The 22419-nt window shown below is 43.3% G+C and overlaps 1 protein-coding gene across 1 annotated transcript; it reads right to left on the reverse strand.

The window, feature by feature from the left end:
- Positions 1–9945: 9945 nt before the first annotated feature.
- On the reverse strand, positions 9946–17108 carry LOC111968639 (protein transport protein Sec61 subunit alpha). The gene is made up of 12 exons (XM_023994377.2): positions 16998–17108; positions 14073–14140; positions 13915–13980; positions 13510–13588; positions 13060–13191; positions 12718–12827; positions 12404–12557; positions 12120–12280; positions 11444–11641; positions 10841–11032; positions 10654–10730; positions 9946–10550 (listed from the first exon to the last, which is right to left on the reverse strand). Exons 1-12 carry the CDS (start codon positions 17002–17004, stop codon positions 10364–10366), a joined length of 1431 nt encoding a protein of 476 aa, XP_023850145.1. The 5' UTR covers positions 17005–17108; the 3' UTR covers positions 9946–10363.
- Positions 17109–22419: the final 5311 nt, after the last annotated feature.

A 22419-nucleotide genomic window follows, 5' to 3' on the forward strand; every position in this document is an offset into this window, starting at 1 on the left:
AGATGTAGTGCCTTAGACCACTGCGCCTCTCGGGAGCCCAAAGAAACTTCAAAAGTTCTTGACATTTTCTGGATTGACTGACCTTCATGTCTTCAAGTAATGATGGACTGTCATTTCTCTTTGCTTATTTGAGCTGTTCCTGCCATAATATGGACTTGGATCTTTTACCAAATAGGGCTATCTTCTGTATACCACCCCTACCATGTCACAACACAACTGATTGGCTGAAACGCATTAAGAAGGAAAGAAATTCCACAAATTAACTTTTAACAAGGCACACCTGTTAACTGAAATGCATTCCTGTGCAAAGCTGTCATCAAGGCAAACAGTGGCTAATTTGAAGAATCTCAAATATATTTGTTTAACTCTTTTTTTGGATACTACATAATTCCATATGTGTTATTTCATAGTTTTGATGTCTTCACTATTATTCTAGTGTAGATAATAGTACAAATAAAGAAAAACCCTTGAATGACTAGGCGTGTCCAAACCTTTGACTGGTAATGTATATATATTTCTTATATTATGCACTACGCAAAGCTGCAAAAAAAATTGATTTCGTATCATAGTGTTTTATATCGGACTTTTAGTTTGAAGACCAAATACAAAAACCGGAAGTCTTCGTGTAGATAGGATCCAGCGAGTGTTGCTATCATGACGCTAATCCCCCTGGCTTCTGTTGCAGTTACCTTTGACCGCTCTATCCTTCGACTCTTGGACGCATACTAATGACGTCGTCTGGGCGCAGCTTGAGGTATGTACTCTTATTTATTTTAATTTTTTATTCAACCTTTATTTAACTAGACAAGTTTAACTAAGCAACTCTCTTATAGAAAGTTCTTAGAAACATATAACTTCCCAATACATTATAAAAAATGTAATTCTTTCTGTAAAGTAATACCTTCAGTACTTACTGAATTAATGAAATCTCATTTGTGTTTTGGAGAACATGTCAAGATGCACAACCTATGTTAGAAGGTTGCCCCCAGCTGGATAAGAAATGTAATAATACATTCATAAAATAACAACACCAAGAAACAAGATCTCGCCTTGAGTGAAATTCTTCTGGAATGCATATATTACTGAAATTTAATGGAAGAAAGCTTGGTTGCTCCCTCACAAATTTTGTAGATGAAATAAAGTAAAAGAAATTCACTTTAAAATCTTGCAAAAAATCTATCCTTGCAATAACTTGTCTAAATTCATGGACAATGCCTTTTCTGTGATAAAGAAGAGGAAACTATAATATAATTTTTTTGTGTGACTGTGAAGTTATTTTGGAGCGAGTTAAGAATTACAATTTTTTATTTCATCAACAAGACCCATGTATATACAATGAAAGATGTAATATGTTATTATTCAAATGAAAACAAAACTACTGAATTAGTCGTTAATTTCTTAATTCTCTCTGCTAAATTGTATATACACAAAAACAAATATTTGAAATCTGTTCCCAAATGCAATATATTTTTACTTGAAATACAATATTTTATAAAATCTCTAAAATTAGACAATAAAATAAAAAACACCGTATTCTTAAAACTCTATCATAAATTTGTATAACTTATTTTAGGTACTTTAACTTTTGAAAGTAAATTCTTGTGATTTTATTTTTTATACTTTTAATGTTATTTTATCTTTCTTCAGAGAAAATACACATGTTGTGATGTCCTGTTTGTATTGCATTGTAATTAGACATTTTATATTAAATAAATCAAATTTTATTAATCACATGCGCCGAATACAACAGGTGTAGACCTAACAGTGAAATGCTTACTTACGAGCCCCTAACCAACAGTGCAGTTTCAAAAAATACAGATAAGAATAAGAAATAAAAGTAACAAGTAATTAAAAATAAAATAACAATATATACAGGGGGGTGCCGGTACAGAGTCAATGTGCGGGGGCACCGGTTAGTTGAGGAAGTATGTACATGTAGGTAGAGTTAATTAAAGTGACTATAAATAGAGAGTGGCAGTAGTGTGGAGAGGGGAGGGGGGCAATGCAAATAGTCTGGGTAGCCATTTGACTAGATGTTCAAGGAGTCTTATGGCTTGGGGGAAGAAGCTGTTTAGAAGCCTCTTGGACCTAGACTTGGCGCACCGGTACTGCTTGCCGTGTGGTAGCAGAGAGAACAGTCTATTACTAAGGTGACTGGAGTCTTTGACAATTTTTAGGGCCTTCCTCTGACACTGCCTGGTCTAGAGGTCCTGGATGGCAGGAAGCTTGGCCCTAGTGATGTACTGGGCCGTTCGCACTACTCTCTGTAGTGCCTTGCGGTCGGAGGCTGAGCATTTGCCATACCAGGCGGTGATGCAACCAGTCAGGATGCTCTCGATGGTGCAGCTGTAAAACCTTTCGATGATCTGAGGACCCATGCCAAATCTTGTCAGTCTCCTGAGGGGGAATAGGTTTTGTCGTGCCCGCTTCAAGACTGTCATGGTGTGCTTGGACCATGTTAGTTTGTTGGTGATGTGAACATCAAGGAACTTGACGCTCTCAACCTGCTCCAGTACAGCCCCATCGATGATAATGGGTGCATGCTCGGTCCTCTTTTTCCTGTAGTCCACAATCATCTCCTTTGTCTTGATCACGTTGAGGGAGAGGTCGTTGTCCTGGCACCACACAGCCAGGTCTCTGACCTCCCTATAGGCTGTCTCATCGTTGTCGGTGATCAGGCCTACCACTGTTGTGTCATCAGCAAATTTAATGATGGTGTTGGAGTTGTGCCTGGTCGTGTAGTCATGAGTGAACAGGGAGTACAGGAGGGAGTTGAGCACACACCCCTGAGGGGCCCGTGTTGAGGATCGGCGTGGCGGATGTATTGTTACCTACCCTTACCACCTGGGGTCGGCCCGTCAGGAAGTCCAGGACCAGTTGCAGAGGGAGGTGTTTAGTCCCAGGGTCCTTAGCTTATTGATGAGCTTTGAGGGCACTATTGTGTTGAATGCTGAGCTGTAGTCAATGAATAGCATTCTCACATACAGTGGGGAGAACAAGTATTTGATACACTGCCGATTTTGCAGGTTTTCCTACTTACAAAGCATGTAGAGGTCTGTAATTTTTATCATAGGTACACTTCAACTGTGAGAGACGGAATCTAAAACAAAAATCCAGAAAATCACATTGTATGATTTTTAAMTAATTAATTTGCATTTTATTGCATGACATAAGTATTTGATACATCAGAAAAGCAGAACTTAATATTTGGTACAGAAACCTTTGTTGCCAAGTTACAGAGATATACGTTTCCCCCCCCCCTCCCTTTTTCATGTAGTTCTTGACCAGGTTTTTGCACACACGTAGCCAGCAGGATTTTGCCCACTCCTCCATACAGACCTTCTCCAGATCCTTCAGTTTCGGGGCTGTCGCTGGCAATACGGACTTTCAGCTCCCTCCAAGATTTTCTATTGGTGTCAGATCGGAGACTGCTAGGCCACTCCAAGACCTTGAGATGCTTCTTACAGACACACACACACACACACACACACACACACACCACACACACACACAAACACACACACACACACCACACACACAACACCACACACACACACACACACACACACACACACACACACACACACACACACACACACACACACACACACACACACACACACACACACACACACACACAATACATACTATTGTGTGTGTTGTTGTGTGTGTGTGGGTGTGGTTGTGTGTGTGTGTGTGTGTGTGTGTGGTGTGGTGTGTGTGTGGTGTGTGTGTGTGTGTGTTGTGTGTGTGTGTGTGTGTGTGTGTGTGTGTGTGTGTGGTGTGTGTGGTGCTGTGTGTGTGTGTCTGTGCCAATGTTTGTTGCTTCACATCACCCCTGTTCCATAAGGTGTTTTTTTATCTGTTTTTTTAAATCAAATTTTTACTGCTTGCATCAGTCACTTGATGTGGAATAGAGTTCCATGTCATCATGCCATGTGTAGTACTGGTGCCTCCCATAGTTGTTTCTGGACTTGGGGACTGTGAAGAGACGTCTAGTGGGGTATGCATGGGTGTCCGAGCTGTGTGCCAGTAGTGTAGACAGACAGCTCGGTGCATTCAACATGTCAATACCTCTTATAAATAAAAGTAGTGATATAGTCAATCTCTCCTCCACTTTCAGCCAGGAGAGATTGACATGCATATTATTAATATTAGCTCTCTGTGTACATCCAAGGGCCAGCCGTGCAGCCCTGTTCTGAGCCAATTGCAATTTTCCTAAGTCATTTTTTGTGGCATTTGACCATACGACTGAACAGTAGTCAAGGTGGGACAAAACTAGGGCCTGTAGGACCTGCCTTGTTGATAGTGTTGTTAAGAAGGCAGAGCATCGCTTTATTATAGACAGACTTCTCCCCATCTTAGCTACTACTGCATCAATATGTTTTGACCGTGACAGTTTACAATCTAGTGTTTCTCCAAGCAGTTTAGTCATCTCAACTTGCTAAATTTCCACATAATTTTTTACAAGATTGGTTGAGGTTTTAGTGAGTGTTTTGTTCCAAATACAATGCTTTCAGTTTTAGAAATATTTAGGGCAAACTTATTCCTTGCCACCCACTCTGAAACAAACTCTTGTTGAGTTTGCAGTCATTTCAGTCACTGTAGTAGCTGACGTGTATAGTGTTGAGTCATCCGCATATATAGAAACTGGCTTTACTCAAAGTCAGTGGCATGTCGTTAGTAAAATTGAAAAAAGCAAGGGGCCTAAGCAGCTACCCTGGGGAATTCCTGATTCTAACTGGATTATATTTGATAGGTTCCATTAAAGAATACCCTCTGTGTTCTGTTAGACAAGTAACTCTTTATCCACATTATAGCAGGGGGTGTAAAGCCATAACACATACGTTTTTCCAGCAGCAGACTATGATCTATAATGTTAAAAGCTGCACTGGTCTAACAAGACAGCCCCCACAATCATTTTATCATCAATTTCTCTCAGCCAATCATCAGTCATTTGTGTAAGTGCTGTGCTTGTTGAGTGTCCTTCCCTATAAGCATGCCGAACTTCTGTTGTCAATTTGTTCACTGTGAAATAGCATTGTAACTGGTCAAACACAATTTTTTCCAGAAGTTTACTAAGGGTTGGTAACAGGCTGATTGGTCAGCAATTTGAGCCAGTAAAGGGGGCTTTACTATTCTTAGGTAGCGGAATGACTTTAGCTTCCCTCCAAGCCTGAGGGCACACACTTTCTAGTAGGCTTCAATTGAAGATGTGGCAAATAGGAGTGGCAATATTGTCCACTATTATCCTCAGTAATTTTCCATCCAAGTTGTCAAACCCCAGTGGCTTGTCACTGTTGATAGACAACAATCCATTTTTTTCACCTCTTCCACACTAACTTTACGGAATTTAAGATTACAATTCTTGTCTTTCATAATTGGGTCCGATATACTAGGATGTGTAGTGTCAGCGTTTGTTGCTGGCATGTCATCCCTAAGTTTGCTTATCTTGCCAATAAAAAGTAATTAAAGTAGTTTGCAATATCAGTGGGCTTTGTGATGAATGAGCCATCTGATTCAATGAATGAAGGAGCCGAGTTGGCTTTTTTTCCCAAAATGTAATTTAAGGTGCCCCAAAGCTTTTTACTATCATTCTTTATATAATTAATCTTTGTTTCATAATGTAGTTTATTTTTCTTTAGTTTAGTCACATGATTTCTTTATTTGCAGTATGTTTGCCAATCAGTTGGGCTGCCAGACTTAATTGCCATACATTTTGCCTCATCCCTCTCAACTATACCATTTTTAAATTCCTCATCAATCCAAGGGGATTTAACAGTTTTCCAGTCATTTTCTTAATGCGTGCGTGCTTATTAGTAACTGGAATAAGTAGTTTCATAAATGCGTCAAGTGCAGCGTCTGGTTGCTCCTCATTACACACCACAGACCAGCAAATATTCTTTACATCATCAACATTTGAATCCCTACAAAACTTATTGTATGACCTATTATACACTATATTAGGCCCAGCCTTTGGAACTTTGGTTTTCCTAGATATGGCTATTATATTGTGATCACTACATCCTATAGATTTGGATACTGCTTTAAAGCAAATATCTGCATCGTTAGTAAAAATGTGTTCAATACATGTTGATGATTTCATTCCTGTGCTGTTTGTAACTACCCCGGGAGGTTGACTGACAACCTGATCCAGGTTGCAGGCACTGGTTACAGTTTGAAGTTTTTTCCTGAGTGGGCATCTTGATGATAGCCAGTCAATATTTAAATCACCCAGAAAATAAACTTCTCTGTTGATATCACATACATTATCAAGCATTTCACACATATTATCCAGATACTGACTGTTAGCACTTGGTGGTGTATAGCAGCTTCCCACAAGAATGGGCTTTAGGTGAGGCAGATGAACCTGAAACCATATTACTTCCACAGTATTTAACATTAGATCGTCTCTAAACTTTACAGGAATGTGGTTCTGAATATAGACCGTAATTTGGCAGTACTGTACCAAAGAGAAGTGAAACCTGACTGTACTGAGCTCTGTTGGCAGCAGTGGCAACCCGTCATTTGAGCCCCACAATTGGGGNGGGGGTGCTTGCCTGTTTTGCATGTTATTTTGGCATTAATACGTGTCGCATATCAGTTTGCAAACAATGTAAAATATATATGTATCATTGAGTTGATAAAGTTAGTCTTGAGTAAGGCAGCTTCAAAATGCAGGTGTTTCAGCCTAGCTCAGTGCTTTCTGTGGTGGTAGGGCAAGCCAACAGAAAATACGGAGAGTTGAGCCGTGATTGGCTCAGTGTTCTGTCACTCATGGGGACACTACTGTACGTCACTGCCAAGTCTAAGGGGAGAGCTAGAACATTCAAACCCCTTGGGTGCTGTCATAGAGTTACATTAGAAGTGCCCATCCAAGAGGTCTCAAGGTCATTAGCCACAGATAAAATTACGTCAAATCACATTATATGTACAGTAGCTTGTCAACATCATACTTTCAAAATCTTAATCCTTGTCATCTGGAGAGAGGACCTGAGCCCTAGGACCATGCCTCAGGACTACCTGGCCTGATGACTCCTTGCTGTCCCCAGTCCACCTGGTCATGCTGCTGCTCCAGTTTCAACTGTTCTGCCTGCGGCTATGGAACCCTGACCTGTTCACCAGACGTGCTATCTTGTCCCAGACCTGCTGTTTTCAACTCTCTAAATACAGCAGGAGCGGTAGAGATACTCTGAATGATCGGCTATGAAAAGCCAACTGACATTTACTCCTGAGGTGCTGACCTGTTTACTCCTGAGGTGCTGACCCCCTGCTGGTCATCTATGAACATTTGAACATCTTGGCCATGTTCTGTTACAACCAGAAAATGACTAGCCACCCCTCATAGCCTGGATCCTCTCTAGGTTTCTTCCTAGGTTCCAGCCTTTCTATGGAGTTTTTCCTAGCCACCGTGCTTCTACACCTGCATTGCTTGCTGTTTGGGGTTTTAGGATGGGTTTCTGTACAGCACTTTGTGCCATCAGCTGATGTAAGAAGGGCTTTATAAATACATTTGATTGACTGATTGATTCAAGAGAAATTATAAAGCGTATCGGTGCTCATCGGGCATAAACATTACACAAGTTGGAAATCGCAAATTCAACAATGAGTGGTTTGGAAGGAATCAGTGACAGTTGCTAACGTTAACTGCAAGCATGGCAAAGAAATCACTAGCCTGCAATTCAGTGGAGTGGCTGTGTGGTCCCACATCTAAGATTAAGGAGCTCTTTTCCAAGTTTAAAATTATAAACATTCAACATTGGCCATGCTGTCAATGAAGCATGATTTGTGCCCCGCTCAAAACAACTGTTAACTGGGAATGGCGAAAACTTGACTTCGGTGAGTTCCAGACAACTGGGAAGTCGGGATTAAACGAGCTCCAACTGGGAAAATACATTTTGAACGGTCATCAAACTGAATTGTAAATCCGGCCTCTTTCTAGAGCTACGACCTGAAGATTAATGACATGATTTAACCTTGTTTTTTTTCAGTTCCCAGTTGTTTTGAAAGCACCATAAATCCAGAGAATGCCAGACTTTGATGATAAAATTTGCACACGAAGGACCACTGCGCCACCTTCCTGTGCAAGTGAATACAGCACAAGGTGAGTCCAAAAAACGTATTGTATGCTGCTGCATAAATGATGTAGTATGGCAGGGAGATATGTATAGTGTAGCTAAGAAAGTAAAAGTAAGTGTATGTTGTGTAGTAAGATGTTAGTAGCCCATGTGCCTCACCCTAATAATTTGGCCTATTAACCCCTCTTAATTTCCCCTACTGTTCTGACTTGGCGGTGCACATGTAGTTTTAGAGAAATGTAGTCATATTGTAAGACCTTTCATTGTCTGCTTATATGCCCCCTTTATTTATCCTACAGTTCTGACTTGGTGTACAGGGAGAACACTAAGAACTGCCCATGTTCTGAATTCTGTCGCTGTACATTTCAAAAGTGCTAAACAAATAGTTTTGACTACATACATCCTAGCTCACTCCTGTTTTAGTCTAAATTACGGATTGCCTCTTAGCCGCTAGTCATCCCCTTATGCTACAGTTTGAACATCTCAAGTGTCATTGACAATTTTTGTTGAACTTCTTATGGGCAGGTGGGACGATAGCGTCCCACCTGGCCAACATCCGGTGAAATTGTAGAGCGCGAAATTCAAACTACAGAATTATCAATATTTAACTTTCATAAAATCACAAGTGTAAATCATCACATTTGTGGCCTGCTGGAGGTCATTTTGCAGGGCTCTGGCAGTGCTCATCCTTGCACAAAGGCGGAGGTAGCGGTCCTGCTGCTGGGTTGTTGCCCTCCTACGGCCTCCTCCACGTCTCCTGATGTACTGGCCTGTCTCCTGGTAGCGCCTCCATGCTCTGGACACTACGCTGACAGACACAGCAAACCTTCTTGCCACAGCTCGCATTGATGTGCCATCCTGGATGAGCTGCACTACCTGAGCCACTTGTGTGGGTTGTAGACTCCGTCTCATGCTACCACTAGAGTGARAGCACCGCCAGCATTCAAAAGTGACCAAAACATCAGCCAGGAAGCATAGGAACTGAGAAGTGGTCTGTGGTCACCACCTGCAGAATCACTCCTTTATTAGGGTTGTCTTGCTAATTGCCTATAATTTCCACCTTTTGTCTATTCCATTTGCACAACAGCATGTGAAATTTATTGTCAATCAGTGTTGCTTCCTAAGTGGACAGTTTGATTTCACAGAAGTGTGATTGACTTGGAGTTACATTGTGTTGTTTAAGTGTTCCCTTTATTTTTTTGAGCAGTGTATATAGGTTTTGTACCCAGTTTGATGCACATTGTAGTGATTCATCCTGACCTGTGAATGTTCAACGCAGAATTATATGCTTTTCAGCTTCATTTGAAACATCTTGGCCTACACAAAGACCCTATCCATAATAGCATTTTATTTGGGGTCACTGCAATGGTTTCTCTCAGTGGGTGGCATGGTGCATGACATTCTGAAAGAGAAATAATTTTAGGTGGGATTTTTTTCATTAAATTTTTAATACAATTATGTCCAATACATAAAGTAAAAACCAAAACAACTCATCCCCTTTCCCTCCCAAACCCACCCAACCACGTATAGGCAGTATCTGCAGCGATTCAGTCTGGGAATAGAAGACCACGACAGACAAACCCTTCCCTTAAGGACCCAGAGACAAAAAAAGACAAACATATGCCCTTGCTAAGACCAGCACGAATACAAATATTCCATGATTTTAAAAAATATATATAAAATGACAACACTTGTTAAATTCCCAGAGCCATTTAAGGAATACAATACATGTACAAGTATATTTATATTTTTTTCACCCCAATATGTGGCTCTTCAAACTCCATGCCCAGCTTGCGATGACCTGAAATGAACATGACATGGCTTTCTTTCSACTCTCCAAAAATGTCCAGGTGTAGTGCTTGTGTTGGTTTAAGCACAGACTCCTTTAGATGGTGTCTCAGCCTTCAATTTCCTTGAGCACGCTTCAGCCAACCTCACTTGATGTCAGTCAACAACATCATGTGAAACCTTTGTCTTATCTCCTATAGACAGGTTAAAAGCACAGTCAGCAGAGTATCCTGGCTGGTCAGATCAAGAGAGGACGGTAATGGTATTGAAAGAAAGAACAGGCACAATTCCATGCTGAACACTGGGACAAATGCTGCCTTTCTTTCCCCGATGAGATCCAGTCTGCATATGAGCCCTCAAGAGCTACTGGGAACACAAAGAAGCATCCCAGAGGCAAAATGTACTGATTTGTGCGCATTAGATACAATGCAAAATAAAAAGTAAGAATTTGTGGAGGCTGCATCTGTCTGTGGTATGTGTTGGAGGAAGGGGGGTTTCTAGAATAGCAGCGCGCCCATGCTGCCCATTTCACTCTGCTCCTTGACAAAGATCTCAAAGTACTGGTAGATGATGGTGACGGCCAATAGGATTCCAGTACCCGAACCGATGGCACCCAGGAAGTCAGCCATGACAGACAGCCCACCTATGCATAGGCCACCGAAGGCTGCAGCCGTGGGGATGTACCTTCACACAGAACACAAGATCTTAGAAATATGTAGCAAGGTATACACACCAATAATTCTTGACACTTGGGCCAGAGTGCAACCAAAGGTGCATATGTTTTTACCTGTTGAGCTCATGCACCATGGAGGTCTCTCTGTGTCCCCTCATCACCATCTGCTGTTCCTTCAGCTGCTTAGCCACCTGTTGGACATACAGACCTGAGTTAGCAACTACCACACAACTCACTGTACATAACCTAAGTGAATCTATAACATATGGAACAAATATATCTGGTGCATCAAGTGACTCACATCTTTGGCAGAGGATCCTGAAACCTCGATCCATGTTTTGGAGAAGAAGGCACAGGAGCCCAGCATGAAGACGATGTAGATGGCAGCATGGATGGGGTCATCCAGAACAGAACCAAAGGACTCCGGGGGAGAGAGGAAGTAGCAGAGACCTCCAACCGGGTAGGCACGAGCTGGTCCTCCAGTGGAAGTATCCTATACACAAACAACCACACATACAAATAATCTATACATCGTGAATTAATTGTAAGCATAGCTCAATCAAGGCTGTTTGAGTAAAACCTGCCAAAGGCTAACTCTTACACAGGCTTGCTGAAATGAAATAATTAATTCTGTCAACCCTCCCAGTGTTCTTACATGGTAGTCCAAAACATGTGATCATAACCACATTATGGCTTCAAATAGAATCTCTGTTGTTTACGGTCACCCATTACTAGACGTCACAGAAGTATTCAGTACTGTTGAACTCATGAAGGTTTAAATGGGATAAAATAACCAAGTGTATGTGCATTTTAAATAGTACTGGTGTAATGAAAGTTGGTAAGGTACGTCTACTGCTGTATGATTGACTAAAGCAGCACTAAGGTCATTCTGATAGGTACTTACAGACCAGGTTCCCAGCAGGTTAACCAGGAAGTTGCCGCTGAATCGCGTGGAGAGCATCTGAGAGATCACGTACAGGTTGGACACAAGGGCAGACTGGAGGATGATGGGAATGTTTGAGGTGTAGAAGAGCTTGATGGGATAGGTGTTGTACTGGCCACGGTAACGGGCAGACTTGATGGGCAGGTCCACCCTGAAGCCCTGGAAGGAGGAGGCGAGAAGTGTTCAAGACCTTTCAAACAACTACTGAGATTTAAATGGTATTCAAAAACCTGAATGATTGAACATCAGCTTTGGTCTGACCATTTGTTCACTTTGTCAGATCCAATGGTCATATCATAGGTCACTTAAAGCTGAAATCCGTAAAGGGGCAAACTGCCACATCTGTTTGGGATATTACAACAAAGAAGTTACTTCAAAACACTTTCTTTCCCTCAGACATCATTGCACTCGTGATAGAACACCAGAATATGTACAGCAACTTCCTTACCACGCTGCTGGACACTCCTCTCCTCCGTTTCATCAACAAAACAAAAGTACTGAAGCAAACAGTGGCGTAGTTTCCCCATTTACAGATTACAGCTTTAAGCAATGAATTGAAAGCAATTTGTAAAACCAATCAAAAAACAGCCAAGACGATATAGGCTACAACTATAGAGGGGGTTGTCTGTCCACTGACCTGGAAGTATATCACTACAGCAAAGACGAAGACAGTGGCGATGAGGTTCAAGAGGTTAGGCAGGTTCTGGCGGTAAAATGCCTCTCTCAGGGCGCGCACCTTGTCTGTGCGGGTGGCCAACAGGTGGAACAGGGCAATGATGGCACCTTCAAACTCCGTTCCTGAGACACAAGAGACAAGGTTACTCAACCAACCACAGCAGAGGGACCAACCCTGACTGAAAAACAAAAGAAGGAGTACATTGTCAATACAATTACAGGTGGCAGTAAGGCCAGTATAAATACCTCTGCCAGTGTTGACAGTAGTGGGGCTGAAAGCCTTCCAGACGATGGTCTCACAGATGTTAGTGGCGATGAACAGGGAGATACCAGAGCCCAGCCCATAGCCCTTCTGCAGCAGCTCATCCAGCAGCAGCACAATCAGACCTGCCACAAAAAGCTGTGGAAGAAAGAGGGACAGAGCTTCAAATACAGTCTGACCAGGCGGATGAAAGCTGAGCATCGCAGATTGAAAGATTAGAGAGATGGCAGCCAGGGGTTTAAGTAATGAAACGTCTCAGAGAGCAGTGTAGTGGTGATGGGGGGGGGGTCTAACTAACCTGAATGATGATGAGCAGGCAGATCCCAGCACCCATCTCTGAGGGGTCTCCGTACATGCCTGTCATCACATACACGATGGACTGTCCAATGGTGATGATCATTCCAAACACTGCAGAGGACAAAGGGAGCTGGGTTGCATTCAATATCCTTGGGACAGCTATGAGTTGCTAGACGATGAAAAACTGAATACACCACAGCTTTATGACAGGCTATAGACCCTTATTCAACTACCCATCACATACAAGCCCACAACTCAGAAAACAGTTGTCAGGTGGTTAAATAACCATCCCTTCACATGATTAATCCCATTCCATGGTAAAAACTTTGTAGGGCAGACATACGTTTCTGCGCTCCGTTGAAGAGTGCTCTGTCCTTGGGGGTGTCTCCAACCTCAATGATCTTTGCTCCAGCCAGCAGCTGCATGATGAGACCGGAGGTAACGATTGGTGAGATACCCAGCTCCATCAGAGTACCTGTAGAATGGTGGGATCACAGTACTGTTTTCAGTCAACTATTATTATGAACCAACACTGTTGTAATGGGAAAGAGGATTATACCAAGGCAAAGCTCTGAATACAGCGACAAATCAGCCAAAGAAAGTCAGCTCGTCAAGAGATAAGGGAATAATTAATTCTCCATGTTAGAGGTACGAACCAAACAGCAAAAATGTAATAGGGATGTGTGTTCAAACAAGATCAGGAGCCAAGATTGAGAGCCATTCATCAATATGACTGATGAGAAGATACAGGCAAGCATTCAAACTAAGCAGAACCAGACTGTTGGTTTCTCACCTCTGTTGGAGGCCAGGATTACTCTCATCCAGTAGAAGGGATCTGCGGAGTCTGAGGACATGATGCCGAAGAGCGGAATCTTGAGAACAGAAGACAGAATGAATCAATACAATGAACCCACAAGAGCTACAACTGCACCCATTGAGTCATCATTACCTGTGGCCTTAACTATATGTTCAGCTGGTGAGAGATTATGTCCATTTATTCCTCCTGGTATTGATTTTTATTTTCTCTCTGCATTGTTGGGAAGGGCCCATAAGTAAGCATTTCACTGTTAGTCTACACCGGTTGTTTACAAAGCATGTGACAAATGAAATGTGATGTGGGCTGCAGGATTTCTCTGCAAGCGCCATACAATAGATAGAATTACACTGAGAAAGATTTTCAGGCCCGGCAGATACTAACCTGGCAGCACACCAGGAAGATGAAGAGAGTGATGGCAGTCCATAGTACTTTTTCTCTGAACTGAATCTGTAGAAGGAAAAGAGGGACATTTTAGAGAGACATCACTAGAGCTAAGATTGTTAAAAAAGCTAGTGAAGAGAAATTGCAGTATACTATACCTTTCTCTCTGGTTTCTGAATCTCAGGTAAGACCGCACAAAACGGCTTTATGACTTCCAAAAATTTGACTGGAAAAAACAAGAGGACATTGGACAAAAACGACATTTATACATTAGTGATTTAACATACACAGTAAAATAAAGTATTAACCAGAGAATTACATTATACAGAACAGTGAGGTAGGTCTACATACAGTTGAAGTCAGAAGTTTACATGCACTTAGGTTGGAGTCATTAAAACTCATTTTTCAACCACTCCGCAAATTTCTTGTTAACAAACTATAGTTTTGGCAAGTCGGTTAGGACATCTACTTTGTGCGTGACACAAGTAATTTCCCCAACAATTGTTAACAGACAGCTTATTTCACTGTATCACAATTCCATTGGGTCAGAAGTTTAAGTTGCCTGTGCCTTTAAACAGCTTGGAAAATCCCAGAAAATTATGTCATGGCTTTAGACACTTCTGATAAATGATGTCAATCGGCCTGAGTTGGTCCATTGGACTCCATCTTTGCTTGACATCATGGGAAAAAACAAAAGAAATCAGCCAAGACCTCAGGATTTTTTTTTGTAGACCTCCACAAGTCTGGTTCATCCTTGGAAGCAAATTCCAAACGCTTGCAGGTACTATGTTCATCTGTACAAACAATAGTACGCAAGTATAAACACCATGGGACCACGCAGCTGTCATACTGCTCAGGAAGGAGACACGTTCTGTCTCTATATGAACGTACTTTGGTGCGAAAAGTGCAAATCAATCCCAGAACAGCAAAGGACCGTGTGAAGATTCTGGAGGAAACATGTACAAAAGTATCTATATCCACAGTAAAACGAGTCCTATAATCGACATAACCTGAAAGGCCGATCAGCAAGGAAGAAGCCACTGCTCCAAACCGCCATAAAAAAGCCAGACTACGGTTTGCAACTGCACATGGGGACACAGATTGTACTTTAGAGAAATGTTCTCTGGTCTGATTAAACAAAAATAGAACTATTTGGCCATAATGACCATCGTTATGTTTGGAGGAGAAAGGGAGTGAGTCTTGCAAACAGAAGAACACCATCCCAACCGTGAAGCACGGGGGTGGCAGCATCATGTTGTTGGGGTGCTTTACTGCAGGAGGGACTGGTGCACTTAGATGGCATCACGAGGAAGGAAAATTATGTGGATATAGTGAAGCAATATCTCAAGACATCAGTCAGGCAGTTAAAGCTTGGTCGCAAATGGGTCTTCCAAATGGACAATGACCCCAAGCATATTTCCAAAGTTATGGCAAAATGGCTTAAGGACAACAATGTCAAGGTATTGGAGTGGCCATCACAAAGCCCTGACCTCAATCCTATAGACAATTTGTGGGCAGAACTGAAAAAGCGTGTGCGAGCAAGGAGGCCTACAAACCTGACTCAGTTACAGCAGCTCTGTCAGGAGGAATGGGACAAAATTCACCCAACTTTTGTGGGAAGCTTGTGGAAGGCTACCCGAAACATTTGACCCAAGTTAAACAATTTAAATGCAATGCTACCAAATACTAATTGAGTGTATGTAAACTTCTGACCCACAGGGAATGTGATGAAAGAAATAAAAGATGAAATAAATAATTCTCTACTATTATTCTGACATTTCACATTAAAATAATGTGATGATCCTAACTTACATAAGACTAGGAATTTTTACTAGGATTAAATGTCAGGACTTGTGATTTTTTTTTGGCTAAGGTGTATGTAAACTTCCGACTTCAACTGTACATAGGTAGGCGGATACTTCTGAAGTAAGAAGAAACAGTGGGATGTACTTTGTGGGGAGCTAAAAAATAAAAAAAATCCCAGAGTCCCAATAGAGAGAATCTACAGACAGCGGAGATGACATCGAGATGCCTGCTCTTGGACATGCTGACCTAACCACCGCCTCTGATGACCATCTAGTTATGATCTTCCAGATCACCTCATGACCGAGTCTGCCCAAGCACTCAAACGGACTTGACCTAGCTAGTTACTGTTCTAGACTATGTATTTTTTAATTACCCTTGTTGTTTATTTTTGGTAAACAAGCACTTTGAGATTCTGTCTAATGAAAAGCGCTATAAAATGTATTACTACATGATTCTACAGCTGATACTCAAACTATGTCAGGATGAAACGTCATCACTCCCACGCATGCAAAAAGTTGGTTCCACTCACTAACAAGGTCAAGAAGCTAGTATAGCTAGCTAGTTATATTGCATGTGGGGACAAACTTAGTGTTCTTATAGATAATTATTAGTGTATTAAAAGAGGCAATGGAAATACAGTTAACTACTGTTACTGTAGATTACTAGGCTCAAAGAAATTGACATTCATTGGCAATGGCTTATTCAATCAATGTTATCGCGCTAGAAGCAAACCACAGTCATGATAAGTTACGGTCACATTCATTGCAAAGACGGTGCTACATTTCCTATAAGGATGACATCAGAAAGACTGTAGAGGGTAGATCATGTGGTAATGTTGTAGGTGCACACAGCAATCTGAATGCCCCGAACAAGAGCCAACAGCAACAATTTATGGGCCCTCGAGTCTGGCTAACTAACGTTACCGAGTCCTGCCTTGGCTTTACCGTTAGCTGCCAATTCCGTTAATATGGTAACTCACATTAACTACATCACATGGGATATTTTGCTAGCTTTATTTAACAGTTCATTGATAAGTAAATGGTGTTGTATGTAACCCAGATTAGCAAATGTTAGCTAAGGACGCACAATAACTAGCTAACGTAACTAGTTAGCCAGCTAGAGTCACAACGTTAGCTACGGCTGATGTTAGCATTACACTATAGTAGCTTGCTAACTACATGCCCATTCCTAGTCAAGTCAAATATTTCTAAGATAAATGTCATATGCAGTTCACAGGTACATGGACATACATAGAAGTAGGGAAAAAAATCACTCACTGCCCATGGTGTCCTTGATCCGATTCCTGTTGTGTAAAATTGGTGCCACTTGAAGGATCAGCACAATTCGCGTGGCACCATCTAGCCTCTCCCCACTGAAAAGAAAGCTCTGTAAAGACACGTCACCAATTAAGCGCCTAGTACCATGTGCCGTGTTCGTGTTTTAGTCGGAACAAGGAAACTCTGAAATGTCCGACTTGCTAGCCGGTTGTAGTTATGCACGAGCCGCGTTCAACTAGTTAGCAAGTGGGAAATTTCAGCGTTTCTAGTTCCGACTAGCACATGAACGCGGCATTTGACATTAAAACTGCCTACTACATGTCAGATCTTTGAGTATTTTTCATCACACAAATTTCTGGAGTAACGTAGCTGAATGATCACCTTAGCTACTGTAGTTCACATTGGGGGATATGCTCTGAAAGTAGATGTTTGATTGAACAGAAATGATAGATACCAACTACGTTAGTTTTATTATTGACTGTTTATGTTTGAGAAATCTTGACACTTCACAGAAAAAAATATGCTTTGATTCAGGTTTGATTATGATAAACAATATTGCTCTTGCAGGAAATGCAAAACTTCTCAAATTATGACACGAGACTGATAAATCAGTAGTCTAATTTACCTTCAGTTATATTAAAATGCATGATCATGATTTTTATTTATTTATTTGTCTTCAATGATTTCTGAATCGAGAAAATATTGGGCCCTGTGTGACCAAAATCCTATTTGTCTAGGGGTCTCTTGTGCCGCTGCCCGTTTAAAAAAAAATCTGAATATAAAATACTTTCTGTGTAACTATTAAGTACCTTACTGTGACTGTTTTCAAACCATAACAATTGAATAAAATAAAATAAAAAATATCTTCATAGCAAGTGCAATTTCTCAAGCAAGAATTTTGCTAGAACTGGTAGAGTTCGTTTTATATAAAGAAACAACAATGGCTTCTTAGTGTCACGTTCCTGACCTGTTTTCTCTTGTTTTGTATGTCTTTATTGGTCAGGGCGTGAGTGTTGGGTGGGCAGTCTATGTTTTCTATTTCTATGTTGGGTTTTGTGTTCGGCCTGGTATGATTCTCAATTAGAGACAGGTGTGTATCGTTTGTCTCTGATTGAGAGTCATACTAAGGCAGCCAGGGTTTCACTGGTGTTTTGTGGGTGTTTGTTTCCTGTGTTAGCGTTTGGGCCACACAGGACTGTTGCAGGTTAGTCACGTTTATTTGTAGTGTTTGTTGGTTTGCCATTAAAATCATGAATACCTCCTACTCCGCATCTTGGTCCGATCCATGCTCCTCCTCGTCTGAGGAGGAGAACGACATTGACAGCCGTTACACTTAGCGAGTGGTCGAGATTTACAAAAGTATTACCTGAAGGAAAATGTGGGAGGGTCATGCTTTTACAATTTCAGTCAGGGGGAGGGTTTAGTCTATTTAAAATTTAGTCCAGGGGAGGGTAATTTAATTTGTAATTGATTAAATTTCATATTGCTAAGGGTTGACAATGAGTTGGTTATTATAGTAGCCAGATGTGTGCCCAATGATGCCCCTCATCCCTGATGCTAAATTGTAATTATTTTGCCTCTATGGCCTATTTATTGCCTTATCTCCCCACTCTTACTACATTTGCACACATTGTACATAGATTTTTTCTATTGTGTTATTGACTGTACGTTTGTTTGTGTAACTCTGTGTTGTTTTTGTCGCACTACTTGCTTTATCTTGGCCAGGTCGCAGTTGTAAATGATAACTTGTTCTAAACTGGCCTACCTGGTTAAAGGTAAAATAAAAAATTAAAATTATCTGCTGGGTGCACACTTTCAAGTGCGCCGAGTGTGGTTTGAATAAAATTATCTTTGGCTATACTATAGGCTTTAGGTGTCACAACTTCTGCCGAAGTCGATGCCTCTCCTTGTTCGGGTGGTGCTCGGCGGTCGACGTCACCGGTCTTCTAGCCATCATTGATCCATTTTTCATTTTCCATTGGTTTTGTCTCATCTTTCTACACACCTGGTTTCAACCCCATTCATTACCTGTTGTGTATTTAACCCTCTGTTTCCCATCATGTCTTTGTCAGAGATTGTTTTATGTTCAGTGTCCTGTTTGTATTTGGTGTGCGACGGGTCTTCGTACCAATTTGTTTCATTTGTATTTATGGTTTTGGAGTTATGTTTTGTTTTATTAAATTACTCCATTTTACCAAGTTGAATTCTCCTGTGCCTGACTTGACTTCCCTGCCACCTATACACATGAATTGTGACAGAATCTCTGACCAACAATGAAGTCAGCAGGAGAAGGTACCCCGGCCATGGAGGTGGAGGAGCGGGTCATGGAACATACAGAGATGATTTACAAGCTGAGCACTGCCATGGATCGCGTTGTCCAGAATATGGACTGCTGGGAGACACAGGGAGTTTTCCCAGCGCCTCCACCAGCACAACCGGGGTCTCCCCTGAACGCCCTTTTGCCACCTGAACCTAGCAGGATCCAGCTATCCATGCCACGGGGATACGACGGAGATGCTGCCGGCTGCCAGGGGTTCCTCCAACTAAGCCTGTACCTGGCCACGGTCCACCCAGCTCCATCGAACCGTGAGAAGAGTTTCGCCTTCGTCTCGTGCCTCACCGGGAAAGCCCTGGAGTGGGCCAGCGCTGTGTGGAGGGGGAGATGCCGCGTTGGTCGATTTTGAGGAGTTCACCCGCTGTTTCCGGACAGTATTCGACCACCCACCCGAGGGCAGAGTGGCGGGTGAGCGCCTCTACCATCTAAGGCAGGAGGCGAGGAGCGCCCAGGAGTTTGCACTGGAGTGTAGGACCCTGGCTGCCGGAGCTGGATGGAGCAACCGGGCCTTGATCGACTATTACTACTGTAGTCTACGTGAGGACGTCCGTCGGGAGCTGGCTTGCAGAGACATCACCCTCACTTTTGACCAGCTGGTGGACCTGTCCATCCGGCTGGACAACCTGCTGGCTACTCGCGGACGTCCAGATCGGAGTTTGGTTGTTCCATCCTCCCGCACACCCTCTCCGATACCTATGGAGCTGGGAGGTGCGGTGCACAGGGAGAACAGAGGGGGTTCCCGCTCGTGCACCATATGTGGCCACAGAGGTCACACTGCTGGTCGGTGCCGGGTTGGTTCCTCTGGGTATCGAGGTGGCAGGCAGGGCACTCTGGCGTCACCCCAGGTGAGTAGGCACCATTCTCATCCAGAGCCATCTGTTGCACATATGTTTGTCTCTATTACCTTTCCTGAATTTTCCCCGCGTTCCCAGCATAAGGCGCTAGTAGATTCAGACGCGGCTGGGAATTTCATTAACAAAGGATTAGCTCATAGTTTAGGGATCCCCATTGTTCCTGTGAATATGCCTTTCTCYGTTCATGCTTTAGATAGTCGACCATTAGGGTCAGGGTTTATCAGGGAGGCCACCGCTCCTTTGAGTATGGTAACGCAGGGGGGTCACAAGGAAAAGATTAGTCTTTTTCTTATTGATTCTCCTGCGTATTCCGTGGTGCTGGGCCTACCCTGGTTAGCTTGTCATAACCCTACTGTTTCGTGGCCAGAGGGCTCTTATGGGGTGGTCGCGAGAATGTTCAGGTAGGTGTTTAGGGGTTTCCGTTGGTGCTACTACGGTGGAAAGTCCAGATCAGGTCTCCACCGTGCGCATTCTCCCAGAATATGCCGATTTGGCTCTGAAGGCGACTCAATTACCACCCCATCGACGGGGGGATTGTGCGATAGATCTCCTGGTAGACGCTGCACTTCCCAGGAGTCACGTGTATCCCCTGTCGCAAGCGGAGACAGTGGCTATGGAGACATATGTCTCTGAATCCCTGCGTCAGGGGTACATTCAGCCCTCCATTTCACCCGTCTCCTCGAGTTTCTTTTTTGTGAAGAAGGATGGAGGTTTGCGCCCGTGCATTGATTATCAAGGTCTCAATAAAATCACAGTGAGGTATAGTTACCCGCTACCTCTTATCGCTACGGCGATTGAGTCAATGCACGGGGCGCGCTTCTTCACTAAACTGGATCTCAGGAGTGCGTACAATCTGGTGCGTATTAAGAAGGGAGACGAGTGGAAGACTGCATTTAGTACCACCTTAGGGCATTATGAGTACCTAGTCATGCCGTATGGGTTGATGACTGCTCCATCAGTTTTCCAATCATTTGTGGACGAGATTTTCAGAGACCTGCACGGGCAGGGTGTAGTGGTCTATATCGATGACATTCTGATATACTCCGCTACACTCGCCGAGCATGTGTCCCTGGTGCGCAAAGTGCTTGGTCGCCTGTTGGAGCATGACCTGTACGTCAAGGCTGAGAAATGCTTGTTCTTCCAACAGTCCGTCTCCTTCCTAGGGCATCGGATTTCCATGTCAGGGGTGGAGATGGAGAGTGATCGCATTGCAGCCTTGCGTAATTGGCCGACTCCCACCACGGTAAAGGAGGTGCAGAGATTCTTAGGGTTTGCCAACTACTACCGGAGATTTATCCGGGGTTTTGGTCAGGTTGCTGCTCCCATTACCTCACTGCTAAAGGGGGACCCGGTGCGCTTGCAGTGGTCAGCTGAGGCGAACAGGGCTTTTAGGCACCTGAAGGCTCTGTTTACCTCGGTTCCTGTGTTGGCTCATCTGGATCCCTCTTCGCCTTTCATAGTGGAGGTGGACGCATCCGAAGCTGGGATAGGTGCAGTGCTCTCTCAGCGCTCGGGTACGCCACTGAAGCTCCGCCCCTGTGCTTTCTTTTCGAAGAAGCTCAGCCCGGCGGAGCGAAACTATGATGTGGGGGACCGGGAGCTGTTGGCTGTCATCAAGGCTTTGAAGGCGTGGAGACATTGGCTTGAGGGGGCTAAACACCCTTTTCTCATCTGGACTGACCATCGCAATCTGGAGTAGATCCGGGAAGCGAGGAGACTGAATCCTCTTCAGGCAAGGTGGGCCATGTTTTTCACCCGTTTTGTGTTTACCCTCTCTTACAGACCAGGCTCCCAGAATGTGGAGGCAGACGCACTGTCCCGGCTGTATGACACAGAGGAGCGGTCCATTGATCCCACTCCCATGGAGTGGTGTGGGAGCTGGACGCGGACATTGAGCGGGCGTCACGTGCAGAGCCCCCAGTGTCCATCTGGGCGTCTGTACGTTCCGTCTGCTGTTCGTGACCGACTGATCTATTGGGCCCACACGTCAACCTCTGGTCATCCTGGGATAGGTCGGACGGTGCGCTGTCTTGATGGGAGGTACTGGTGGCCCATTTTAGCTAAGGACGTGAGGATTTGTTTCCTCCTGCTCAGTGTGCGCCCAGAGCAAGGCTCCTAGAAACCTGCCCAGAGGAAAGTTACAACCCTTACCCGTTCCACAACGGCCGTGGTCGCACCTGTCGGTGGATTTCTTAACTGATCTTCCACCTTCACAGGGTAACACCACGATCCT

The sequence above is a fragment of the Salvelinus sp. IW2-2015 genome, linkage group LG1, assembly GCF_002910315.2.
Source record: "Salvelinus sp. IW2-2015 linkage group LG1, ASM291031v2, whole genome shotgun sequence".
Lineage (NCBI taxonomy): Eukaryota > Metazoa > Chordata > Actinopteri > Salmoniformes > Salmonidae > Salvelinus > Salvelinus sp. IW2-2015.

Bases quoted from the DNA above. Each gene is read 5' to 3' on its own strand.
- LOC111968639 (XM_023994377.2), bottom strand. The intron at 12,558-12,717 runs GTTAGTTAGACC...TTTCTTCCACAG, and splicing joins GCCTGCTCATCATCATTCAG to CTTTTTGTGGCAGGTCTGAT. The intron at 10,551-10,653 runs GTAAAAACATAT...TTCTGTGTGAAG, and splicing joins ATGGTGCATGAGCTCAACAG to GTACATCCCCACGGCTGCAG.